We start from the raw sequence: 26,487 nt of genomic DNA on the forward strand, positions 1-26,487 counted from the left end.
TATCAAGAGCTCTACTTCGGCCCTGCCCACCTGGCGGCCGAGGTCTCTGCCCGCATCGCCTCTGAGGAGGGCATTCCTCGGACCCTCTCCACATGGGCCCCTCCCCTGCTCCAGGCTCTCTGCCTTCATCTTGTGTTAATTCTAGCACTCAAGACCCGCGACATGAGATCCGCTAGCTCCTCTGCTGGCACGTCGGTCAGTGAGGGTGAAGATGTCTGTCTGCCTCGTCCACTGCTTGTCGCGTACATAGTAGGGGCTCGGTAACTGAACGAGTGACCAGTTGTCTGGGCCCTGGGAGGACAGTGAGGCCGGGGGCTGGGTGGAGGGCCGCCTGGATCCTGGAGTCCCGGCTTCAGAGCTTCCTGGTCACCTGCCATGCACACCTCAGCACCGCCTGGTGACAGCCACGTCTCTCAGTCGGCTGGGCACGAAGTAGGTTTCCGTCAGCCGCCGGACTCGGACGGAATGGGGAGACACCCGCTGGTTGCCAGGGAGCCTGTACAGGCCTCCTCAGGTTCAGGGCCACCTTTAGTCCTTTGAGGGGACCCTGCCCTAAAACCTTTTGGGCACCCTAGATTAGAGATCCCAAGATTAGGGTGATGTCGTATCTTTTTTGTCCCCCAATAACTGGTCTGTGTTGGATGCATTGACAGGTGCTCAGTAAATATTTGCTGAATAAATGGTTGAATGGTTGAATGATACTGGACCTCATGCTTGATACAGAAACCCTCTCACTTAAATAGTTCTTGCAGTCTCTCCTTCCTCCAGAAATGCTTACGGGGCTCACGAGAAATCACACTGGGGACAAAGTGAGTTGATGGGGGAAATCAATGCCTCATTGTGCCGCAACTTCAAGGATGACCAGAACGTGGTCTTTCTCAGGGGCACCTGGGTGGCTCAGTTAAGCATCTGACTCTTGATTTCCCCTCAGGTCATGATCTCAAGGTCGTGAGATTGATCCTGCTTGGGATTCTCTCTCTCTCTCTCTCTCTCTGTGCCCCTTCCCCCCATTCACACTTTCTCTCTCGCTCGCTCTCTTTCAAAATAGATAAACATTAAAAAAAAAAAAAAGAACATCTCCTCAGAGAGCATTCTGGTGTTGAGCGGATGGGAAGCCAGGGCAGGGAAGGAAGGTGGAACTTTTGGAGCACCCACCACAGGCCAGGAGTTTGCATCTTCTTGCTGACTGATTAGACACCTGGTTCTGCTTCTAAAAGAATAGGCAGAGAAAGGTCGGAACTGAGAAGCGGAGGGGAAGCTGGAAGGACCTAACTGGAAAAGTCAGAATTCGTGAACATAATAGGGAACTGGCGGCAGTGACGATAGGTGAAAGAAACGTCGTGAGGTTTCTCAAGGCGACTGGCCTTCGAGAAGTTCTTGGGCAACTGTGGCTGTTGACCGAACTTGGCAGGGTCACTTTTGAGAACAGCTGTGAGTGATGAATTGGCTTCCCCTTCTTACATTCTTCACGAGATGCAAACAAGATGGGAATTTGGTTTTTTAGGGACTTTTGGCTATTGTGTTAAGTTTCTTATAAGGTGACTCCAGCATATGTATGATTGTACCTCACTTCCTCTCTCTCTCTTTTTTTTTAAGTTTGTTTATTTTGGAGAGAGAGAGACAGAGAGAGAGAGAGAGAGAGAGCGTGCGCACGACTGGGGGAGGGGCAGAGAGAGAGGGAGACACAGAATCTGAAGCAGGCTCCAGGGTCCAATCCAGCAGCACGGAGCCCTATGCGGGGCTTGGACCCACGAACCGAGAGATCATGACCTGAGCCGAAGTTGGACCCTTAACCGACCGAGCCACCCAGGTGCCCCTTTCACTTCCTCCCTTGAACCGCCTGCACGGTAGGTAGTGGCACCTCCATTTTACAGATGAGGAAACTGAGACTCAGATAAACTTGGTGAACTTGCCCAAGATCACTCAGCTGGGCAAGCAGAAGAGTCAAGACTCAGACTCGCACTTGTCTGCCGGCCGGGCCAGTGTACCGTTTGCAACAAGACAACAGACTCCCCGGTCCGCTGATTCGGTCCTGAGGTTACCTTGACTCCTTTGCCTTCTCCCCAGGCCCCGTGATGCCCTCTTCATCTCCCGGTCCTCACCCTGACTCCACAGGCACGGGTTCTTTGAAGTGCTCTCCGAGCTGTTTTTATTGTGCAGCTCTGTGTTTGTGACACGTCTGTCCACACCAGCGTGTGTCTCAGACCACAAGACCCCTGAGGCGTAATCCTCTCCACGTGGAATGCCTCGCTGACACGTGGAGGAGCAACCAGCGGGCCGGCAAGTCTTTCTCCCTCATTTCTGTCCCTCCTTCCCTGGGCTTTGCCCCAGAGGCAGACATTAGGCATAGAATTAGTGAGGGGACTTTCAGAGCAGGGGTAAGGGGGCCAAAGGGATGGAGAGGGGAAGAAAAAAGTATAGTAACAAGCCGACCCCAGCAGGGACACGGCCAGCTGGGGATGGGTGGTGGCAGATGGCGGGGGAGGGGTGTGGGGGGGGCGCTGTACGGTGCAGGCTAGGTGTTTAGATGACTTTCTGGGTGGAAAGGAGAGCGGGCCAGGAGCAGGCCTTTGGGAGGGCCAGGGCCCCCAGCGTTGAGAAGGAAGGCTGTCTCTGGGCGACGCAAGAGGTTCTGTGCGCTGGCTGGGGTTTCAGTAACCGTGCGAGTGTGCCTGCGCGTGTGTGTGGAGGGGAGGCTGGGGCCTGCTGAGCAGCAGGGGCGGGGCCTGGCCCCTGCGGTCCCCTGGCGCCTCTGCTTCGGCCGGGTTTGGCTCCTCAGTGCTTGAGGGTCACGTATTCCACCATTTCCTGGGCCAGAGGCCGCTCTCCAATCCCAAGATGAACCAGCTCGGAGTAATGTATCCCCTCGTCTTCCGGACTCTCTGGAACCACGTTCTCATAGTCTCCCTGTAAAAGCCACGGGGTGTAAGGTTGGCTTCCCGGTCGCCAGCCCCCCCCCCCCCCCCGCCCCGGTCTGCATTCCCTGCCTGTCCTCTCCTTGGCTCCACCCGGGGGTCCTCCTGTCCACACGCCGGCCGCGGTCTGCGTCTCCGACTGGGAGGCGCTGCCCTGGCTCTGACACCTGTGCCTGAGCACCCCTTCCACCAGCAGCCCTGGCCCCCACTGAGGCCACCGAGTCCCTCCCTCCTGGGAGTCACAGCTGAGGCCAGGTCCCCCACCTCCCCCACCCTCACCTCCCACAGCCCCGCCCTCTTACCACTCGATGCTGCTTCTGCACCACGGAGTAAGTGACCGTGTCGTCCCTGTTTGGGGAAGGTCCCTCTGTCTCTGGGGTCCCTGCATCTCTGAGAGGGAGGGCAGGTGGATGGCTGCAGATGAAGTATTTCGCACGAACTCCCCTCCTACTTCCAGCTCCCTTAGACCCTGAGAGCACCCCGGAGCAGGGCCTGGCTCCCGTGCCGGGCACAAAGAGGGCAGAAAGGACACGAGCCATTCCTCCCTCCCAGGACCCTCACTCAGTACCCAGTTATTGGTGCGTCGGCGTCACCGACAGGAAAGCGCAAAGTCGCGTAACTGATGGCATCTTCCATCACCGGATTGTAGCACCCCAGGGAGTGAGGGTCTTCGGAGAGCGGGGCCCTTCGAACCTGGGAGAGAGACGGGGTCTCGGCTCTCACCACTCCGTTCTCCGCCAAGACCCCCTCCCCTGGCCTCTGACCCCCACACCTCCCCACGGTGCTCCTTGCATCCCGTCTTTACTTTGTCTCCGCTTGACTTTACGGTCTGCCCTCCATTTCATCTTTCTCCCGTGTCCTACCTTTTTATTCCTCACAAAGAAGCTCTGCCCACTGGAATTTTCCTGGAGCCCCTGCTGGCTCCGTATCTTCTTCCAGCTAAGAAACAAAATCCCGCTCGGTGAGGCTCAGGGGGATGGGAACAGGACTCCGTGGAGTCGGGCATGCGGGGTCGACAGGATGGCTAACGGGAGTCACTCCAGGGAAGGAATCAGGGAGAGACGGGCCTTGGGAGTTGCTCACCTTTTCTGAAGCTTGACTCCCCAGAAGGCCAGGAGGAGGGCGGCCAGGCAGAACCCCACTCCCACGGCCACTCGCCTGCCGATGGTCTCTGGGCTGTCTGGTGGGGGGAAGAGCAACCATGAGTTGGTGACACTGCATCTCTCCGATAACCTCTGGCCTGCAGCATCCGCCTGGAAGGAATCCTCAACCTCTCTGCATGGCCGCTGTCCTTGCCTTCCAGACTCCCCTTCCACACGCAGGGGACGTGATGCAGAGGAAGGGAGAAGCCAGTCCCTGCCTTCGGGGCCCCATGAGGAGGAAAGGGCTGACTCTCCTGGGAAACACCTGTCTTGTGACAGACACAGGTGCACACACAGAGTACGCAGTAAAGGCTACCGCTCGGCCTTACTTATCAGAACGTGAAATCACTTGTTCTTTGACGTAGCAACGCCATGTAGAAATTTATCCTGCCACTGTCCTTCCTGGGGGCCCAGAGCCGGAGACGACACAAGGCCGTAGGGAAGGCACTGAGCGCTTCCGTGCATGGGAATACACTGACAAGGCAGCCCTGAAGGAAAGAGGCAGGTCTCCGGGGTGTCTGCAAAGTGGAGACCCCAGAAACAGGTTTTTATACAGTACGCTGCATTTCCAAATAACACTGCTCAGGCTGTCTCCCTTCAGCATCCAGCTTTGCAGGGCATGATCCTCTAAATTTAAAACCATGGCTCCAAGTTTAATCTGCAAAAGCACAATAAACAAATTAAATATCTTCCCTATTGTTTCCAGACCCTTCAGACACGCTGTACATACGCGGATAGAGAACAGTCTCCAAGTGGTATTGTTACGTGGGGAAACAAAAGAACATCCAGGGCAATGTGTGGGCTCTCTCACGATTTGCGTGACGAAGGGTGTATAGGCCTAGATCTACTTAAGCGTCTTGCGCGTGTAGAACAGCTCTGTGAAGAGAAGCAACCCGCCGCCGGGAGTGAGGGCCTTCAGGGAGAGGGTCGAGTTCTCAGGGAGAAAGAAGGGAGAGGGGTCTTGCTACCATTTACCCCCTTGTGCTGTTTTAGCTTTACCTTGTCTTAAAAAAAAAAAAAAAAAAAGCCAAAATCCCAAAAGATAAAAAGAAGCAGCCTATCAAGGGTGAGACAGAGAGAGACAGAGAGGGACCCAGTAAGAGCTCAGGGTGTCTGGAAGGCGGGGGGCAGCCTGAGAGGGAGCCCTCCCAGAGAGAGTCAGGAGTGACGGGGAGAAGGGGGGAAGAAAGGTGAGTGTGGGGGGGGCAAGGGGGGTGCCTGGGAGTGACGCACCAGGCTGCCCCCCAGGACTGGGGCGGGGGGAAGGAAGGAGAAAGCGGGGTCAGAGAAGAAGAGGGAAGGAGCCTTACAGTAGACAGTGAGGGTGCTGGGGGTCGACTGGCCCATGCCCAGCCGGTTGATGGCCTGGCACCGATAGGCTCCTGAGTGCTGGACCTTCACGGGATCCAATCTCAGCATCTGATCATAATGCTGGAGGTTTTGGTTTTTCCAGTCAAACCAGCTATACTGGAAGATGGGAGGGTTGGCGTCGCCCTCACATGTCAGGACTGCCTTCTTCCCCTCCATCACTTCGTCCTTTGGGCCGATGGACACACGCAGCCTCCTCGGTGCATCTGTAAGGAGAAGCGAAATCAGGATCCAGGTAGCCGGCCACCTGCTCTTCTGTCTGTCGCCAGCTCCAGCCACTCACACAGCACTTGGAGGATCCTGGCCTCAGACATGGTCTGTCCTACGGAGTTGTTGACCAAGCAGTTGTAATTGCCAGCGTCTTCTGGAGAGATGGCGTCAAAGGTCAGTTCTCTTCCCTCCTTCAGAAAGATTCCATTTTTCTTCCAGAAGAAGCGGACGTCTCTGGGGCGGCTACTTGAGAAGTTACATCCAAGGAGGACTCGGTGCCCGGAGTGAATGTCAGAAGGGGGGCTGATCTGCTGGACCCTGACATCTCTTGGGGCATCTGGAGAGCAAGGGCCTCAAGGGGTCAGGCTGACCTCTTGGGCCCCTTTCCCTCTTCTTGTCCCCAGGACTTCCTCTCCCCTGGGCCCTGAGGCCAGACGTTCAGCCCTCAGTTCTCTGTGAAGGTTCTGGCCCAGGCCCCAGTCCCCTCCCCCTTAGAGCCCATACCCCAGCTGGCCCACCTCTCCGATCCCCTTGCCCGCTCACTCACACAGGACATCCAGGCTGACAGAGGGAGCCCACGAACACCACTGGTTGCAGGCTGCACAGGAGATTGGTCTGGCGTCCCAGGAAACTTTCTCAATTATCAGCACCTCGCGTAATGGTTTTTTCCCGGAGCCTTGGAAGTTCCATTCGTATCGGGTAACTTCGGGATTACTGGAATTGTAGTTACAGGACAGGGTCACATTGTCTCCTTCTCGAATCGGTGTGGGGTTTTGAATCACTGTGGTTACCTCCTTGGGAGGATCTGGGAGAAAACCAGAGAGATGGGCGAGGGAAAGTCAGCTGTCCGTCACTACCTTTCCCGGCGCCTCCCTCTCCCCCACCCCTCCCCCGCATTCACACAGTTCCTAAATTAGCCAAAGGAAGCCCTGTGCTTCCCTCTTGCATCCGTGTGAGGACAGAAACCCCGGCCATTTGGCCTGGCCCCGGTTTGAGGCAGGATGATGCTCAGAGCAGAGCTCCAGCAGAGAACGCGTGGTGCGTGGGAGACAGAGGCGCGCTGTTTGCGGGCCTCCGCGCGGGCCGGGGGCACAGAGTCAGTTCGCTGCGGTGCAGGCGTTCGCTGGGGGAGGAGCACAGCTCTGGAGCCAGACCGGCAGACGCCGTGACTTAGAGCTGAGTGATCGTGGGCCGCGGGACTCGGTTTACTTATCCATCAGGTGGGGTCCCAAGAGTACCTAACCTTGTAGGATCATTGCGAGGACGAAATGAGCTGAAGCAGCCAGGGCAGAGCAAATGCTTAGTAAACGCCGCTGCCGCTGGGTCACGCGCTGTCTAGATGTTTGGGATTGGAGCGTCCCCATCAGAGTATCTGGCTCAGACTCTGACATCCCAGGGTCCGAGGATCAAACCTATGGATCCTCTCTGTCCCGGGCTCGACTCACTGACACGATTCGCCGTGTTAAACAGGGTCTGACCTCCGATGGGGAGGTAACGAGACATTTTGCTCCAGTTCTCCTCCGACACATCAGGCCCCCTCCTGGGGCTCAGCCACTGCCTCGTGATGCCGAGTCTCCGTGTCCCTCATGGGGCCCTGGCATCTTGCTTTCGTTCATTCGACAAACATCTACCGAGCACCTACCACGAGCCAGACCCTGTTCTGGTGCTGGGTGTACAACCGGGGACGACAGCGAGGCACCCACCCCAGGGGCTTACACGTTGAGAGACCCCGGCCTCTGCTTGCCGCCCACTCGAGGACCCAGGAATCCCCTGTGCTCCATTTCCCTTCCTCCTTCTCCCTCTAGAACCCAGAAGCCCTGTGACTACTCACACTGGACATCTAACTCAGCTTCCCCGCCAACTTGTCCAGTACCAAGGCTGTTTTCGGCCAAGCAGGAATAATACCCAGCGTGCCCGAGGAAGACCGCTGGGATCTGGAAGGTCTTGCTTGTCCTTCCGGGTACTTGTTTCTTATCGTGATACCAGGTGTAATTTGTTGGAGGAGGATTGGCCGGTGACACACAAGTCATCTGTACTTTACTTCCCTCCTTAGCTGGTGAGGGGAGGATCTCAACCCTGGAAGATTCCGGAGCATCTGGAAAAAGCCCGCAGAGGCAGAGGAAGGAGGTGAGCCAGGGCCTCCCTTGCTCACCTCTCAAGGGCCTTCGTTCCACCCCCTGCTAACTCCCTGCCTGCCCCCCTCCCAGCTCCCAGGAGGCTCACAATATACTTGAAGGTCCACTTCTTCCGACTGTCCTAAGCCTATTTCATTGGAGGCCTCACACTGGTACTTCCCACTCATCTCCTTGGTCACAGTGGACAGAGTCAGCGTGAGTGTCTCCTGCTCCCTCAGCAGGGTCCCATCCTTGAGCCAGACTATATTCTGGTAGCCGGGGTTGCTGCTGAGGACCTGGCACGTCATGGTCACAGACTTTCCCTCTGTTACGATGGCTTCTCTGGGGGTGGCCTCAATCTTCAACTTTGGGGCATCTAGAGGAGCAGGGGGCGCAGTGGGAGAGGGGGTGGGACCTCTCAGAGGGTGTATCGTGGTGGGAAGTTGCAGGGCTTTGATTCTGATAAAGCGGCAGTTAAACGTAGTGTGTGCATGTGTGCGGCCACTCGCGTGACCCTCGTCCACCGGGGGTGGGCTGGCCCCAGCATCCAGGTGACTCTCACAGACTCCTAACTTGTCTCTGCTCTACGCACACCCCCGGCTCTCCAAAGTTCTAGTCACCGGCAACCAGCAGCCTTCCTAACACTGTCGCTCGGACTTTGTTACTCCCCTGCTTGAAACCATTGCGTGGATTCCACGCTCAGAATACAACCCCAAACCCTGCTGCAGCCCGTGAGATCTGCCCTTGGCCCTCCTTTCCTCCCGCTGGGCCCCCTGCTCTGTCGCAGGCACACCGAGCTCCTACCTCGTCCTCGCTCTTTCCTCTTTCTGGAATCTTCTCGCAAATGAACATCTGCGTGCCCCAGTCTTTCCCTTCCCTCAGGTTCACCTTCCTCAGAGAAGCCTCTATCCCTCCCTCCCTCTGCCCTTGCCCGGCTTTATTGGCCCCCACTACACTTATCCCTGCCTACAGTTAAGTTCTCTGTTCCCTTGTTACTCTGTTTCCTGTTTGTCTTCCCCACTGCCATGCCAGCTCCAAGTGGGCAAGAAGTTTGCTCACCGCCAGAACAGGGCCTGGCACCTGGGAGGCACCCAGTAAATATTTATTGGATGAATGAATGAATGAGGCACGAACAATGATGTGAAACCGCCTCTTACCCCGCCCACCACCTCCCCCTCCCGTGTAACCACGTGATCTCAACTTCGTGTCATGGCTCGAGGATATTCAAGTATTTTATTCTGTTAGATAGACCAAAGCAGATGCTAAGATGAATCCGTTCCCTGAAACACTGGGGCTTGATAACGGGGGTGGGGTGGGGGTGGGGGTGTCGGGGGCTGGGGGGTGGTGGAGAGCATGATGCCTGTTTCCTTCTGTGTAGGTGCCTGGCACCCTTGGTGCCCTCGAGGGCCGGAAGAGAAGAGACAAGACCCTCGTCCTTCCCCGGGGGGCCCTGGGGGACACTCACGCTTCACATCCAGCCCCACGCTTTCCTCGGAGAGTATCCGCTCTGCTCGGGGGTCCCAGAGCTGGCAGGAAAGATTCTTGCCGTGGTGAGTCCACTGCGGATGGAAGGTGAGCTTGCTCTGTGTGGACACGGTCTTGGTGGTCAGGAGGGTGGAGGTGACAGCAGGCTCCTCCAGGGACCACTTCAGCTGGATCTGGTACCCAGGACAGGAGAAATTCAGCGAGCAGGTCAGAGTGACTTCCTGGAACTCCTGGATTTCTGGAGGGAGCTGGATGTGAGGTGAGAGAGGCGTCTCTGCAAAAGAGTAGGGGGCCGTGCTGGGGGCCTGGGAGAGCGAGGGCCCGTGTGCCAACCTCTCACACCTGCCTTTACACACCCCCAGCCCCAGGTAACCCCTCAGGAGCCCCTCGCCGGTCCCTTCCGCCTCTGCACCTCTCTCCCGGCCGCCTTTCTCTGCTTTGAATCACTTTTGCTCGGCGGAAGCACTCTCTCTTGTGAATGCCGCCGCTCCTGAGGAATCCCGTATTCTATTTCATACGTACCTCGTGCCCCCTCCCTGATGTTTGCTCTCTAAACATTTTTGACATGGCTCCCCCATCCCAAATGAATGTTACCGGTTTAGGTCCCCACGCCTTTCTTGGCTTTGCCGACAAGCCTGCGTTTGTAATGGCCTCCACACTGGAGACCTCCAGCGTGGCGCTCCTTCAGTGGGTGCCGTTAGTGGGCCTGTGTGTCTCCGGCTCTCCCCGGGGCTGGGCCACCCTGAGACGACAGGTCTGAAACCACAGCTCTCACCCCCGTGTAGCTGCTTAGACCCCCCCCCCACCTCCCCCATCACCACGGAAGACACAGGCTGTGGGGTGGAGGCCCCGGGCCCGTGCTTGATTCATCCCCTACATGTGTCTCATTTAGCCACGAAGGCCTAATTAGAATTAATCACCAACATGAAGGCATTGGGAGATTTTGCTTGAAAATCCACATTTCCATCTTCTCGTCAAAAATCAGGCCACCTGGAACCCGGATTCCGGAATGGGCGGGCATTGAGTGGCAGGTGGGAGGCCCGAGGGGAGACCAGAGGTCTGGCCCCAGCCCCAGCCCCATTATCTTGTGCTGCCCGCTCACTCACTGGCACCTCCGGCCTGGCTTGCCACCCCTGTCCCAGGGGCTGGGTGTTTTCCACCTCCCTTCTTGCCCGAAACCGAGGCAGAGAACCCCATCCCCCAGGGCCTTACCAGAGACGTTGAGGTCTATTTTCTCCATCCATTTGTCATTCTTCGTTGTCACTCTCAGCCCAAGCCAGCCACTGTCATTGACGGACACAGGGTGGATGTGTATGGTGCAGTTGGACTTTTTGTCTCCCAGGAATTGAACCCTCTCCCGGTGAGGCAGAGTCTTCCCAGCCTTCGTGGTATCGTACAGGATGGTCCCACTGAAGTCCTTGCGGGTCTCGTCATAGTGATAGTTGTGGTACAGGGTCAGGTTTTCCAGCATTTGTCTACTCCCTGGAATTTTGTAGTCACAGGGAATCCAGACGCAGGCCCCATCCCAGGTGTAGAGGGTGTGGGGGTGCTCAAACTTCCATTGAGATGAGTCAGAGAAGGCCAAGTATTCTGGAACCCACCACAGTGATTAAAAAACATTATTGAGGGGCATAAAGAGCTTTCAAATGAATAAAGAATCCCCTCTAAAGACACAGGGAGAGAGGAAGGTACACACACACATACCCTGCCTGTCCCCTCCTCCCCAATACTTACTCTTTGCTCCAGAGCTTTCCTCCTCCTCTAGCTCCCACAGACTCCCAGAACCCAAGCCTAGGCCACAGTCCTTACCAAGGAGCAGGAACGAGGGGCCGAGGAGATGCATGGTGCTGTGTCTGGGCAGGAGCCTGGGCCGGGAAGAGTTGTCTTTGAGCCATCTGGTCACTTGCTTCTTTCAGATGGCTTTTCTTGCTCACCCACCAAACTCCAACCCCTCTTCCCTGATCCCAGTAGAACCATGTCTGCTTGCCTTGCAGGATGTGAATTCTGGATGTTCGTGGGGCCTTTTGTGGGTATGTCATGTCTATTCTCTCAGCCTAAGAACTCTGTAAGACTAGCCTGTCTCTCTTTCTAGCCCTCCTTCCTTTCTTCCATCCATCCTTCCATCCATCCTTCTATCCATCCATCCATCCATCCATCCGTTCATCCATCCATCCATCCATCCATAATTTTACAAACTTCCTGCCCAGCTCTCAGGCTTTGAGTGGCACCAGACTCCTGAGTGCCTTGAATTCCAGGCCTGGGGTAACTTGAAGCTCACCTTGAGGCAACTAGTGAAGGTTCTTATATGGGGGAGAGCCATGATCAAAACTTGATTTTTAAAGACCAGGAGCAAAATAACTCTAAAACTAATAAGTGTGATGCCAGGAGAGCATTTAGAGGGGTCTGGAAGGACTTTGGAGAATGTGGTCCAAGGGTCCCACTCAGATACCCTTGGGGGCTGGGTAGAAAACATAAATCAACCAGGTGGGAACAAAGGTCATGCCTTGGGTAAAGACAATGACTGTCCCAGGCCCAACCAATTGTTGCCAAGTGGGAATGTGAGCTCAGCACTGCCTGATCTTCCAGTGCTTTAAGAGAAATAAGCTGGATTTTCCTGTGAAATGTCCTGCTTTCATCAACAAACAAACAAACAAGCAAACACGGTGCTGGCCAGTCTGCGGGCTGAAGGCAGTCCAAGGGCCCCCAGTTTGCGCATCTGTCCCTCTCTGATCAGTGAGTTTGTGTGCCACCTTATTAGACTTTTACATAGAGTTACATTTACATAGAGTTAAATTTAAGCCCCAATTTGCATGACTGGGCCCCTCCGTGCGGGTCCCTCTGGAGTTAGCAGGATGTGTGACAGAGTGTGTCTCCGGTCTCAGGGCAGACCTGCACCCCTCCCACCTGCCCTGCCAACATTTCCCACGCATCAAACACCCCTCACCCCCTGGGGCTGTTTATCTCCTCAGGCTGCATGGCTCATGCCAAATGCTGTTGGGTGTCTGGTACCCGGAGGCGTGGGGGAAGCTAGGCTGCTTGCTGAGCAGGAAGGAGGGGTCTGTCCTCAGGCATTAGTGTCTGTGCTGGCCTGGCCGGGGCTCGGGCTCGGGTTAGGGGTGAGGGGTCTGAACTGGGACAGACTCTCCAGGTAGAAGTGACACCAGCTCTGCAGGTGCTAACAGAGCTACACGCAAAAACACCTTCAAGGCCACGTCCACTTGAGAGAAGCTGGGTGAAGAAGGTAAACAGAATTCTTTACCGTGGGTCTTTCTGGTCCCTTATAATCAGCTGTGTGTGCATCACACATCTGCCGACACGGGGGCCAGAGCACAGTACGGTGCAGTACGTTGCCCACGCTTCTTTAGCCATGGAACCGATTTTACGTTTCCCGTGAGAAACTCGGCAGGGCTGCAGGGTCAGCGTTTTGAGGGATGCGCTGCGGGTCCCCTTTGGGTTTCCACAAGAGCTGTGGCAGGGGCTAGATTCCATTCTCTGGGACAAAGACCAGCCTCCAGTAGCCGGACCATTGTGCCCCTTCTGCCGCCAGCCGCCAGCCGCACCTTCATGGGGGAATGCCTTGAGAGCACCAGGATGAGGGGGAGAGGGCACTTCTCAGAGCAGAGCTACGTGCTCGCCCCCGGCAGCTCCAGGCAGTCGCTGGGACATAAGAAGTGGGACCTTAGACCTGGAATCGGAAGGCTGCTGAGACAGGGTGGGGCGTGGAGGCTGGGGACAATAGGCATTAGGCACAAAGGCTCAGGATAAGGCCATGCTACCCAGACCCATGGTGGCCTGCTCGACATAGGCCTGCTGAGGGCCTTGCAGGATCTCAGAGCCCGCCTCCCTGAGTCCCTTCTTCCCTCCTGGGCATCTGGTGACCCATCCTATTCTCAGAAGACTCCACAAGCCCATCAGAGGGCATGCTCAAAGATGGGGGTCTACATCCTGTTGATACATGGGTAAGGGGGGGGTCCCCGCTGTGCTCCCAGCCCCAAGAACTGTGCCTGGCACACAGCAGCTGCTCCGTGCCGGCATGCTGAATGCAAAAGAGAGCAAAATAATTTTTACCTGTTTCCTCGTGTCTTCCCTCTTCAGGGACCTTGGCAGCATCTGAGAGTGAAAGGGGAAGCACAGCGAAGGATTTTCACCCTCCTTGGCCCCACCCCCTGCCCCTGTGTGACTCTCAGGGCAACCAAGAGGCATGGTGAAGTGGGGAGGGGGGAAAAGAGGCAATGAGGGCAACTTGGGCTTGGAATCAGCTTGAAAGGAACACTCGAGTACCTACGGTCAGTTTTTAGGTTCGGTGTATGGAGTTTCTACATGAGATAGTTTCAGAGCTAGTCCCTCCACAACTTCCTCTCTATCCAGCTCTCAGGAAATGCTGATAATTTAGGCCAAGCAGATTAGAACCGCCAGCCTGCTGAAAAAGGCACAAGGCAATATGAAAGTGTTGGTAGTTTAGTGACACCATCCAGTTATTCTCATTCCTATTACTTTCTCTCCAAAGGCCAGAATGGTCGGGAAATCTGATCACTTACACTGATGCTCCAGCAGCTCCTGAGGGTTGAGGGAAGAGCTCACAGTATCAAAAGGAAAAAAGATAACTTTCATGGAGTGTTCTTGAATGGGCAAGTCTTGAGACTAGAAACTTACCACTTTCATCAGGCTTCTAGTCTGTGAGTGTCTTGAGACCAGACCCAGACATCAGGCAAAGCCATTCAAATCCTGCAGATGGTCAGGGAAGTCTCTGAGAAATCTTCACCCTGGTATCATCAAACTCTACTGACTACCAGCCACTGAGAAAGGAACAGAAAAGGGGAGGGGCTTCTGGGTGGCTCAGTCGGTTAAGCATCTGACTTTGGCTCAGGTCATGATCTCACGGTTCATGAATTTGAGCCCCGCATTGGGCTCTGTGCTGACAGCTCAGAGCCTGGAATCTGCTTTGGATTCTGTCTCCCTCTCTCTCCCCAAAATAAATAAACATTTAAAAAACAAACAAAAAAAGAAACAGAAAAGGAACAACTTATTCAAAAGACAGTAATGTTATGGGAAGGTATATTCTTCCCTATTTCTTCTGCTAAGAACAATTAAAAACTCTGGATATTATAAAATAAGCATAAGAAGACACTGAAAGATTGAGAGAAGGCACACTGGTTAGGGACCTTGGGACCTGAGGAATGATATGACCATGAATTCTCTGGGTTTTCTCTTTGCTTCATCTATCCCAGACTGAATACTGAAGAAGCAAGCAACTGGAAATGACAATGAGCACAGACAAAAAAAAAAAAAAAAAAAAGTTGCAGCAAAACTCTGCTCTTCTAGCTAAAGAACCAAGAAAGGGGCAGCCCAGAAAGAAATCTTTCATGCAGTAACTGCTCTACTCCAGCGAAATGTCACAGAAAAACCTGCTGCTTCACTTCTACCCCTGACAGCAAAGGCTGAGTGGGACCCTAGACTTTCACCCTTACCAGGCCACGCCCCCATGCCACATCTGAGTGGTGCCAGAGGAGGCTGAGTGTGGGGCTGGGCCCTCCAGCCCCTCTGGGCTCTTTCTCCCCACAGTGTCAGTAGAAACCACATGGGCAGCCTGAACATCCAACCCCACCCTGTGATGAGACATCATACTCCTCATTGGAGTGGTGTAAGAGGAGGTCTAGGGGAGAATCAGGACTTTCACCATCACTCAGTGATCATAAGCCCAACTTCTGTGGAATCTGCATGAAAGCCATGTGGAGAGCAATAATGATGTACTCCCTCCCTCTCCTAGTCAAGATGGTATTAATAGATGCATAATGGGGAACCTGATCTTTCACCCCTGCCCAGCAATGAGAAAACTTCACACACATACACACACACACACACACACACACACACACACCAGCTGTCAAGAGAGGCTGAGTGGAGAACCTGAACTTCTACCCCCATTTGGCAATAATGAGGCAGTGCCCCTGTTCATTTCACTGGAACAGTGTCAGGGGAAGTTTGCTAAAACACTGATTTAAATAAGATCCAGTCCCATAAATAATACCCAAAATGTCCTGGTTTCATTTGAAAATCACTCAGCCTACAAAGAACCAGGAAGTTCTCAAACTGAATGCAAAAAGATAATCAACAGACACAAACACCAAGATGACACAGATGTTGGAATTATCTAACAAGGATTTTAAAACAGCCATCATAAAAATGCTTCAGTGAGCAATTACAAACATGTTTGAAACCTATTGAAAAAAATAGAGTGTCAGCAAAGAAATAATAAAGAATCAAAAGGAAATTTTAGAACTAAAAGATACAATAACGGAAATTAAAAGCCCTAATGAATGAGCTCAAAAACAGAATGGAATATGGAACATTAGAAATTACCCAATTTGAAAAACAGAACAAACTGAAGAAAAAAAAAAAAGAAGAAGAAGAACAGAGCCTCAAGGACATGTGTGGCTAGTATAACAAAAGATCTAACATTCATGTCGTAGTCTCAGGAGAGGAGAAAGAGGGTGAGCCTGAGAAAATATTTGAAGAAATAATGGCTGAAATGTTCCTAATTTGACAAAACAAACAAAAACCATATTATCTACAGATTCAAGAAGCTGAGTGAATTCCAAACAAGATTAACCCAAAGGAATCCATGTCAAGACACATACTAGTCAAACTTATAAAAATTAGACAAAGAAAAAATCTTGAAAGCAACCACAGAGAAATGATGCATTACCTACAGGGAGAAAACCCATTCAAATGACAGTAGATTTTGTATCAAAAAGGTGATAAGGTGATAAGAAAGGTGTTATGAAAGTGAAACAGCATCTCTTAGATACTGAAAGAAAAGAACTATCAACCCAGAAATGTATATCTATCCTTCAGGAATGAAGGGGAAATCAAGACATTCTCAGATGAAGGAAAACTAACAGAATTTTTAACCAACAGAGACCCTAGAAGAGTGGCTATAAGGGAATCTTCTAAACAGAAAGAAAATTATTTAAACATTAAAAAAAATTTTTTTTTTTGAGAGAGAGAGACAGAGCGCGAACAGGGAAGAGGCAGAGATGGGGAGACACAGAATCTGAAGCAGGTTCCAGAGACCAACGTGGGGCTCAAACTCATGAACCATGAGATCATGACCTGAGCCAAAGTTGGATGCTCAACCGACTGAGCCACCCGGGAGCCCTTGAAAGAAAATGAATTTTTTTTAAAAGAAATTTTGGAACATCAGAAAGGAGGAAAGAAAATGGAAAGAGCAAACCTATGGGTAAATACAAAGGACTTTCCTTCTCGAGTTTTCCAAATTATGTCTGGCAAAGCAAAATCTATAACACTGTGTAATGCCGTTCTCAGTGTCTGTAGAAGAAATATTTAAGATAATTATAAATGGGAGAGGGTAAAAGGATGTAAAGGAGGTAAAGTTTCTATACTTCACTTGAGCTGGTAAAATTTTGAAACCAGTAGACTTTGATAAGTTCTATATAATGTAATGCTTAGATCAACCACTAAAACACTATACAAAGTGATATATTAAAAAACACTATAGATAAATCAAAATGGAATTTTAAAAATTGTTCAAGAGACCTACATGAAGGTAGGAAAAAAGAAAGAAATTAAAAATTGAGAGAACAAAAATAAAATAAAAATAAAATGACAGGCTTAGGCCTTACCATGTAAGTAATTACATTAAATGTAAGTGGTGTAAATACACAAATGAAGACAGAGATTGACAGAGTGAGTTAAAAAAATGACCCAACTATATGCTGTCATAAGAAAATAACTTCAAATGTAATTAGACAGGCAAGTTGAAAATAAAATCATGTAAATTAATCAAAAGAAAGTAGAGTTCTTCAAAACAATTAAAAATAGAACTACCATTGTGTATGAGCAATTCCACTGCTGGGGTATTTATCTGAAGGAAATGAAAACACTAATTCAAAAAGATATGGCACCTCCAAGTTCACTGCAGTATTATTTACAATACCTAAGACATAGAAGCCTCCTAAGTGTGCATCAGTGAATGAATGGATAAGGAAAATGTGATGTGTGTATATACAATGGAATATTACTCGGCCATAAGAAAGAAGGAAATTTTGCCATTTGTGACAACATGGATGGATCTTAAGGGCACTATGCTAAGTGAAATAAGTCAAACAGAAAGACAAACACTGCCTTAACTCCCTTATATGTGGAATCTAAAAAACAAACAAAATGAACTTGTAGATACAGAGAACAGATTGGTGGTTGCCAGAGGCAGAGGATGGGGAGGTGGTCAAAAAGGGTGAAGGTGGTCAAAAGGTACTGACTTCCAGTTATAAAATAAGTCTTGGGGTGTAATATACGGCATAGTGACTATAGTTAATAATACTGCTATATTTGAAAAATTCTAAGAGAGGGGCGCCTGGGTGGCGCAGTCGGTTAAGCGTCCGACTTCAGCCAGGTCACGATCTCGCGGTCCGTGAGTTCGAGCCCCGCGTCGGGCTCTGGGCTGATGGCTCAGAGCCTGGAGCCTGTTTCTGATTCTGTGTCTCCCTCTCTCTCTGCCCTTCCCCCGTTCATGCTCTGTCTCTCTCTGTCCCAAAAATAAATAAACGTTGAAAAATTCTAAGAGAGTAGATCTTAAAAGAAAAAAATTATAACTGTGTGTGGTGATGATGGATGTTAACTAGACTTATTGTGGTGATCATTTCACAATATATATAAATATTAAATCATGTTGTACACTTGAAACTAATGTTGTATGTCAGTTATATCTTAATTTAAGAAAAGTAGACTTCAGAACAAAGAAAATGACCAAAGCTAGGGAGGGATGTTATAAGGAAAGGGTCAATCCACCAAGAAGACATAGCAATGCTAAATGTGTGTGTACCAAACAACACAGCTAAAAAACACATGAAACAAAAACCAATAGAAATGAAAGGAGAAATAGACAAAGCCACAGTTATAGTTAGAAACTTTAGCATCCCTCCCTCAACAAATGATAGAGCAACTAGACATTAGAATCAGCAAGGATATATAAGAACTCAAGAACACCATCAACCAACAGGATCTAGTTGACGCTCAAATGATGTAATACACATTCTTTTCAAGAATCCATGGAACGTATACCAAGATAAACTAAATTTAGGGCTATACAACAAGACTTAGAAACTTTGAAATAATTGAAATCTTGTAGAGTACATTCTCTAACCATAATAGAATCAAACTAGAAATGAATAACAGAAAAATCTCTGAAGACTTGGAAACTAAACAGCACACTTCTAAATAATATATGTGTCAAGGAGGAAATCTCAAGGGAAATATAAAAAATACATTTAACTGACAGAAAACGAAAATAAAACTTATCAAATTTTGTGGTACACAGCTAAGCACAGGAGGTAAATTTATAGAACTAAAGGGTTACATTAAAAGAAGAAAAGTCTCAAATCAGTAATAAAAGTCTCCATTTCCAGAAGCTAGAAAATAAGAGAAAAATAAACCCAAAGCAAGCATAAGGAAGGAAATAATATACATAAAGGCAGAAATCAATGAGACTGAAAACACAGAAATAATAGAGAAAATTAAATATCTGTTTCACTGAAAAGACCAATAAAATGGACAAATCTCTAGCAAGGCTGACAAAAAAAGAGAGAGACGACAAATTGCTAACATTAAGAATGAATGGGGCATGGGGGCACCTGGGTGGCTCAGTCGGTTAAGTGGCTGAATCTTGATTTTGGCTCAGGTCATGATCTCATGGTTTGTGGGATCAAGCCCTGGGTTGCTTGGGATTCTCTCTTCTTCTCTGTGTCCCTACCTTGCTTAAGTGCTCACACAAGCTCTCTCTCTCTCTCTTGCTCTCTCTCTCTCTCAAAATAAAGAAATAAACTTAAAAAAAATAATGAAATGGGATACCACTACAGGTCCTGCAGACATCAAAAAGGTAATAAGAGAATGCTATGAACAACTCTATGCACATAAATTTCAAAACTTAGGGGCGCCTGGGTGGCGCAGTCGGTTAAGCGTCCGACTTCAGCCAGGTCACGATCTCGCGGTCCGTGAGTTCGAGCCCTGCGTCGGGCTCTGGGCTGATGGCTCGGAGCCTGGAGCCTGTTTCCGATCCTGTGTCTCCCTCTCTCTCTGCCCCTCCCCCGTTCATGCTCTGTCTCTCTCTGTCCCAAAAATAAATAAAAAACGTTGAAAAAAAAAAAAACTTAGATTAAGTGGATCAATTCCTCAAAAAGTAAAAACTACCCCTCCAGATGTCAGTTAGGTAATTTGTAGAGCCCTATAACTACTGAGATAATTTAAAACATGAAAAAGAAATCTCCAGGCACATATGGCTTTACTGGAGAATCCTACCCAATGTGTAAAGAAGTAACACCAATTCTACATAATATCATTCAGAAAACAGTAGAGGGAACACTTCTCAGCTCATTCTGAGAAGCCAGTATTACCCCGAAACAAACAAACAAACAAAAAGACAAAGACATGCAAAGAAAAACTACAGACCAATATTCCTCATGAATATAGAGGCAAAAAATTTTATCAGAATATTAGCAGATAGAATTCAGCAATATGTAAAAAGAACTGTATACTATGACCAAATGGAGATTATCTGAGGGATGCAAGGCTGGTTCAGTATTTGAGAATCAAACAATGTAATCTTATATTAATAGGATAAAGAAGAAAAATCACATGATCATATAAATTGTTGCAGAAAATTTTAACAAAATCCACACCCATTCACAATAAAAACTCTCTGAGAACTAGGAATAGACAGGAAATTCCTCCACTTGATAATCTGCAACTAACTTAAAAAAACTAAAATTGGCCTATCAACACTATAAGACTGAATATTTCCACCCTAAGGTGTCTACAATCACCACTCTACTGAATACAGTACTGGAAATTCAGCAAGGTTGCAGAATACAAAATTAACACAAATATTAGTCATTTACTCACTTTTTTAATACTGACAATAATCATGTGGAAACTGAAATGTAAAATACAATTCCATTTATAATGGCTTTTTAAAAAGACATAACTAGATGTAATAAATCTAACAAGACATATATAAGACTTGTATACTGAAAATGACAAAACACTGCTGAAAAAAATAAAAGAAGACCGAAGTAAATACTATATTCATGAATCAGAAGATTAAACATGATAAAGATGTCAATTCTCCTCACATTGATTAAACAGATTCAATGCAATTACTTTCAAAATCCCAGAAAAAATTTTTGTAGCTATAGACAAAATTATTCTTTTTTCTAATGTTTATTTATTTTGAGAGAGAGAGAGAAAGCATGAGCAGGGTAGGGGAACAGAGAGAGAGGGAGAGAATCCCAAGCAGGCTCCGTGCTGTCAGTGCAGAGCCCAATGCAGGGTTCGATCTCACAAACCGTGAGATCATGACCTGAGCCAAAATCAAGAGTTGGACACTTAACCGACTGAGCCACCCAGGTGCTCCTAGACAAGATTATTCTAAAGTTTATGTAGAAAGACAGAGAACTAGAATAGGAAACGTTTCTGAAAAAGAAGAATAAAGGGGTGGTCACTCTGCCCCGATTTCAAAGCTTATTATAAAGTAATGTGCAGTAATCAAAACTGTGTGGTATTGGTGGGGGGAATAAATACATAGATAAATGGACTAAAGAACCCGGAAATGACCCCAAACAAGGATGGCCAACTAATTTTTTTTATAAAGGAGCAAAAGCAATCCAATGGAAGAAACATAGTCTTTCAACAAATGTTGGTGGAGAGATTGGTTACATCCATAAGCAAAACATGAACCTCAACCCAAACTTCACACTTTGTACAAAAATTAAAGTGGATTATAGATCTGTATGTGAAACATAAAACTAAAACACTTTTAGAAGGTAACATGGAGGGGCACCTGAGTGGCTCATTTGGTTAAGCATCTGACTTTTCTTTTGTTTAATGTTTACTTTTTAAAAAAATTTTTTTTCAACGTTTTATTTATTTATTTATTTATTTATTTTTTGGGACAGAGAGAGACAGAGCATGAACGGGGGAGGGGCAGAGAGAGAGGGAGACACAGAATCGGAAACAGGCTCCAGGCTCTGAGCCATCAGCCCAGGGCCTGACGCGGGGCTCGAACTCCCGGACCGCAAGATCGTGACCTGGCTGAAGTCGGACGCTTAACCGACTGCGCCACCCAGGCGCCCCTATTTAATGTTTATTTTTGAGTGAGAGAGAGAGAGAGAGAGAGCAAGCATGCAGGGGAGGGGCTGATAGAGGGAGACACAGAATCCAAAGCAGGCTCCAGGCTCTGAGCTGTCAGCACAGAGCCCAACCTGGGGCTCAAACACAAGAGCCATGACATCATGACCTGTGCCAAAGTTGAACGCTTAACCAACTGAACCGCCCAGGTATCTGACTCTCGATTTCAGCTCAGGTCATGATCTATAAATTGGATTTCATCAAAATTAAAAATTTGTGTTTGTTTTTGCTTTTGTTTTGCTCTGTGAAAGACCTTGTTAAGACAAGGAAAAGACCAACTACAGACTAGAAGAAAATATTTACATATCTAGAATATATATATGTATGTATATAATTACACACATACACACATACATACATACACACACACACACACACACACATATAAAAGCTCAACATTAAAAAACTCAATCAAAAAAAAACTCAATCAAATTAGAAGATGGTGTTAAAAATAAACCAGGAAGTTATTTTAGCAGCAAAAATTAGTTTATTCAGGAATAACAGAAAATTGCAATTTGGGACATGCAATTGTATAGGCAAGTCCAACAAAGGAAAGGAACATTATTTTATGGACAAGGAGGAAGTTAAAAGGTGTTGTTTGGAATGAAAGTCCATTGGAGAAAAGCCCAAGTCCAGGGTGATGACAGTTTCTCACTGGCTGAGTTGCAGGGGTGATTGATTTCTTGTAGGAGATGCAATGTGCTTCTTTCCCCTGTTGGGCCCTGTAATTGAGGATTCTTTCCTGTTGATGATTCTTCTTTTGGGGTCTGTAATTGACAGTTCTTCCTGTAATTGGCATTGAGTGGTATGGCTCCCGTTTCTAGCCTGCTCCATTTTAGTGAGGCTTCCTTCTATTAATTTTCACAACAGGCCAAAGACATGAGGAGACATTTCACCAAAGACAATCATATAAAAAATGGTCAGCAATCACTGACCTTTAGAGAAATGCAAATTAAGATCACAATGAGGTAATACTACCACACATCTCTTAGCTGAAATTAAACATAGTGGCAATATCAAATGCTAGAAAGGATGTGCAGTAACTGAATCTTTTATATATTTCTAGTAAGAGTATAAAATTGTCCAGCCACTTTGGAAAATCTCAAAACAGTTCCTCAGGTTAAACATAGAATTACCATAGCTCTCTGCACTTCTACTCCTTGGTGTATACCCAAGAGTAAAACATATCCGTCCAGAAATTTGAACACAAATATTTGTAGTGACATTATTCATCAGAGCCAAAAAGTAGGAACAACCCAGGTGTCCATCAAGTGATGAATGGATAAAGAAAATATGGTACATCCATACAATGAAATATTTGGCAATAAAAAGAAATAAAGTACTGATAGATGCTACCACATGGGTGAAGATGGAAACATTAAGTGAAAAAAGCTGATCACAAAAGACCACATATTGTATGATTCCATTTATATGGAGTGTCTAGAAAAGGAAAATCTATAGAGACGTAAAGTATTTAATGATTGCCTAGGGCTGAGAGGAAATGGGGGGTGACTGCTAATAGACATGGGTTTATTTGGGGGTTGATGATATGTTCTAATATTGATTGTGGTTGGGGGTGCCTGGTTGGCTCAGTTGGTAGAGCATACAACTCTTGATATCTCGGTCATGAGTTTGAGCCCCACATGTGGTGTGGAGTTTACTTAAAATAAAACATTTTAAAATTGATTGTGGTGAAGGTTGCACACCTCTGTGAATATGCATAAATCCACTGAAGTATACACTTTAAGTAAGTGGATCGAACAGGCAACTAGAAAACAGGCAAAAGTCATGAAGAGATGTTTCACTGAAGGGAAACGTTTCACAGATGGCAAATAAGCGCATAAAAAGATGTTCAACATCACTGGCCATCAGTGAAATGTAAATCAAGACCCTGGTAAGATATCACTACATACCTATTAGAACAGTCAAAATAAAAAATAATAACAATACCATGTGCGGGTGATGATACAGTGAAACTGGATCATTCACACATTGCTGGTGGGAATGTAAAATGGTGAAGCCACTCTGGGAAACAGATGGTGAGTTTCTTGGAAAAATGAACAAAACGCACCACCACATGACTTAGCAATTACATTCCTAGGTGTTAATCCCCAAGAAATGAAAACTTACGTCCACACAAAAACCTTAACACAGTTGTTCATGGCAGCTTTATTTGTAATAGCCAAAAACTGCCAAGAACGAGCATGTCATGTAGGTGAATGCTTAAATTGTGATCCATCCATACCATGGAGTAGTAATAGCAGAGAACAAGGTATTGACACACACAGCTTGGATGATTCTGAAGGACATCGTACTAAGAAAAAAAGGAAACATCAACCTCAACAGGTCATGTACCATATGATTCCTTTTATGTAACAGACCAAATAAAATGACAAAATGATAGAGATGGAAAACAGATTACTGGTTGCCAGGGGCAAAGGGAAGTGGGCATGACTACAAGGGAAAGCCTTGTGGTAAGGGAGTAATTCTGGATCTTGATTGCAGCGATAGCCACATATATCTAGACATGTGATAAAAGGACTCGGAACTGTATACACACACTCTACTAATGTCACACTCTTGGTTTTGATACTGTACCATAATTGTGTAAAATATGGGCACACAAGACCTCTGTTTTATCTGTGCAACTTCCTGTGAATCTATAATTATTTCAAAATAAAAAGTTCTATTTTTGCAACTTCCTGTGATTCTATAATTATTTCAGAATAAAAATTAAAGTCCCCAGCAATCTCAATGGGGGCTCCAGCTGGGGAACAGGGTCCCAAAGGTCTCTGGCAGGGGACCCACTGGGGACTTAAATCCCTAATCATCACCTAGAAGGAGTGCCTGAGACCTCTGCTGGCCTAACTCCAGGCATCGCTCACAGTCTTGTAACAGGAGGAAACTGGGCAGTAGACTCACAGATGTGCCTCGGTTTCTGGAGACCAAAGGCTTATGGAGAAGGCCAGGGTGGAAGCAGAACTCTATGACTTTGGTGCCTTTACTCTTCTTTCCAACTTTCCTTCCAAAGAGGTAGATAGTCTCCATTTTGGGTGGCCAAGTGTTCTAAATACTTTCTGTATTTATCAGTGATTCCTTCCTGTTGATGATTCTTCCAATGGGGCTTGTAATTGACAATTCTTCCTGTAACTGACATTGGGTGATGTGCCTCTCCTTTTATGGTGGATGGCCAGCACTTTGGGTCACATCCCCTCTGGGAAAGCAGTGGAGCCAGGCAACTAGGTGCTACCGTGAGCCCTGGGCTACCACTCCCCACCTGGCCATGTGCCCCCTCGGAGCCCCCTCCCCAGGACCATAAGATGAGGATAGTGATCGCGCCTTCCTCACAGGTTTAGTGAGGTCACCCGTGTGATGGACTCAGCTGTGTGAGCGCCTTATGACAAGCATGTGGTAAACAGACCTGGTTTCAAATCCAAGTGCTGTCAATTATCAGTTGTGACATCCCTCAGTTTCCCTTCTAAGGGAGATGATGATATTGGCAGAACTGACCTCATGGGTGTGCTGTGAGAAATCACAGGCACATATAGTGCTTCACACAGTGGCTGTCACGAAATGAATGTGCTGTAAAAGTGAGCTGTTATTATTATGGATATTGTCACTCGCTCTGCTTGACCAACACTCCATGGGTGACCTGGAGTTGGGGCTTGACAGAGAGACCCTTTGAGACCAAACTATTTTTTTCCTCCCATTCCCCAGGGGAGCTACTCCAGGCAGACCAGACTCTGGGGGTGGGTCTTCTGCTTGCCTGCTGCCCTGCCCGGGAGGCCTGTGAGGCTGAGGTTGTCTCCTTCTGTCCGGGGAACAGGCTGGAGTTGACAGCGAGGAGGGTGGGGAAGAAAACCCAGGAAGGAGGCTCTGGCCTGGAGCCCTTTCACTGATGAGGATGACAAGCTGCCTGCCGCAGGCACTGTCCTCAGGATAGGACTGGGGGCTGCCAGGGATGGGTTGTTCTCAGCCAGGAGGAACCTGGGAGGTGGCAGGAGAAGAGGAAAAGGAGATGCCTGTGGTCATGACCCTGGCCCGGTGCCTGGGCGTCTTCCTTCCTACACGCGGTGGCTGTCCCTGCCAACATGAGACCTGCTCACCTCTACGCTGGCCCAGCCAGACGTCATCCTGTGCCTCTGTCCCCATGTCTCTAAGTCACCATGTCATAGGTTCTGACTCTTCCTCAGCTTGTAATTTCCCAAGGGAGGGCTGCCGTCAGCCTTTCCTATTGATGCGGCTGGAGTAGGGCACACTTGTGTTCTCCACGAGCTTGTTCCTTCCACCGTCTTCGGTGGCTGAGCAAGAGGCTATCTGGAACCCCTCTCTCTCCCTCTCCTCCAGCACTAGCAAGCTCCGTCATTTCCTTTTACAACAGAGGTCCTGACCTGTCCCCTCTCACTGTCTCCACTTCCTCTCTCTTGGCCTCCTGAGCCCTCTGCCCATCAGCTGGGTTCATTGTTCCCACAGTGGGGTCTTAGAAACCTCAGCCCCTCCTTAATATGCTTCTGTGTATAATCCTCCAGTGACAACCCAGATCACTCTGAGTAAAAGACCAAGTCCTAACCGTCCTATAAGGCCTGTGATCAGGCTTCCTTGGGGAACTGTTCCAGCTCACCAACCCCCCCCCCCCCAGGCATGCTGGTTTCCTTCTGGTTCCTAAACATAACACGTACATTCCCACCCTGAGCCTTTGCACCTGATCTTGGCTTTTCCCTGGATCCACATTCTCCACAAATGACCAGAATCCCCTCCCTCACTTCCTTCTCTCTACTCAAATGACCTCTTTCCAAGATGGCAGCCCTACACAGCACATTCTGTCCAATCGTGCTCACTTTCCTTCTTAGCACACCCACTCCCCAACCAGCACTTGTTTGACTGATTGTCATCTGTCTCTTCCACAGAGTGTCAGCCTCATGAGGTAGGAGGGAGTTTCTTCTTGGTCACTGTGATATCCCTGGAGCCCAGCATAGGTGCTCAGTAGATGCTTAGTAGGCACATAATAGGTGCTCAGGAACCACGTGTCAATGGAAGAGATGAATTCTGGGG

The 26,487-nt window shown here is 48.7% G+C and overlaps 1 protein-coding gene and 1 long non-coding RNA gene across 6 annotated transcripts; one reads left to right on the plus strand and one right to left on the minus strand.

Annotated features, from left to right (window-relative positions):
- Positions 1-1,747: 1,747 nt before the first annotated feature.
- Positions 1,748-2,210, plus strand: LOC124511237 (uncharacterized). The gene is made up of 2 exons (XR_006961845.1): positions 1,748-1,847; positions 2,068-2,210. It is a non-coding gene; the product is annotated as an uncharacterized LOC124511237 (long non-coding RNA).
- Positions 2,123-13,355, minus strand: CD22 (CD22 molecule). 5 transcript variants are annotated; one of them, XM_047078249.1, is made up of 14 exons: positions 13,303-13,355; positions 11,044-11,099; positions 10,447-10,824; positions 9,215-9,508; positions 7,859-8,125; positions 7,467-7,730; positions 6,183-6,440; positions 5,709-5,972; positions 5,368-5,631; positions 3,999-4,095; positions 3,779-3,854; positions 3,484-3,608; positions 3,218-3,305; positions 2,123-2,907 (listed from the first exon to the last, which is right to left on the minus strand). In XM_047078249.1, exons 2-14 carry the CDS (start codon positions 11,075-11,077, stop codon positions 2,776-2,778), a joined length of 2,541 nt encoding a protein of 846 aa, XP_046934205.1. In that variant the 5' UTR covers positions 11,078-11,099; positions 13,303-13,355; the 3' UTR covers positions 2,123-2,775. The 5 variants fall into 5 exon arrangements, with proteins under 5 accessions (XP_046934205.1, XP_046934204.1, XP_046934206.1 ...); XM_047078248.1 differs by having other exon boundaries at positions 10,969-11,099; positions 13,303-13,321; XM_047078250.1 differs by lacking the exon at positions 7,859-8,125 and having other exon boundaries at positions 10,969-11,099; positions 13,303-13,319.
- Between the last annotated feature and the right edge of the window lie 13,132 nt (positions 13,356-26,487).

This window comes from Lynx rufus, unplaced genomic scaffold (assembly GCF_022079265.1).
Source record: "Lynx rufus isolate CCGP_SWC_20201006 ecotype Redwood Valley unplaced genomic scaffold, mLynRuf1.p SCAF_16, whole genome shotgun sequence".
Lineage (NCBI taxonomy): Eukaryota > Metazoa > Chordata > Mammalia > Carnivora > Felidae > Lynx > Lynx rufus.

Excerpts from the sequence above, each read along its gene's own strand:
- CD22 (XM_047078248.1), bottom strand. The coding sequence starts at position 11,077 with ATGCATCTCCTCGGCCCCTCGTTCCTGCTCCTTGGTAAGGACTGTGGC. Across the intron at positions 8,126-9,214 it reads CGTGGGGCTGGATGTGAAGC|ATGCCCCAAAGTTGAAGATT; the intron begins GTGAGTGTCCCC and ends CTGCTCCTCTAG. Across the intron at positions 6,441-7,466 it reads AGCTGAGTTAGATGTCCAGT|ATCCTCCCAAGGAGGTAACC; the intron begins GTGAGTAGTCAC and ends GTTTTCTCCCAG.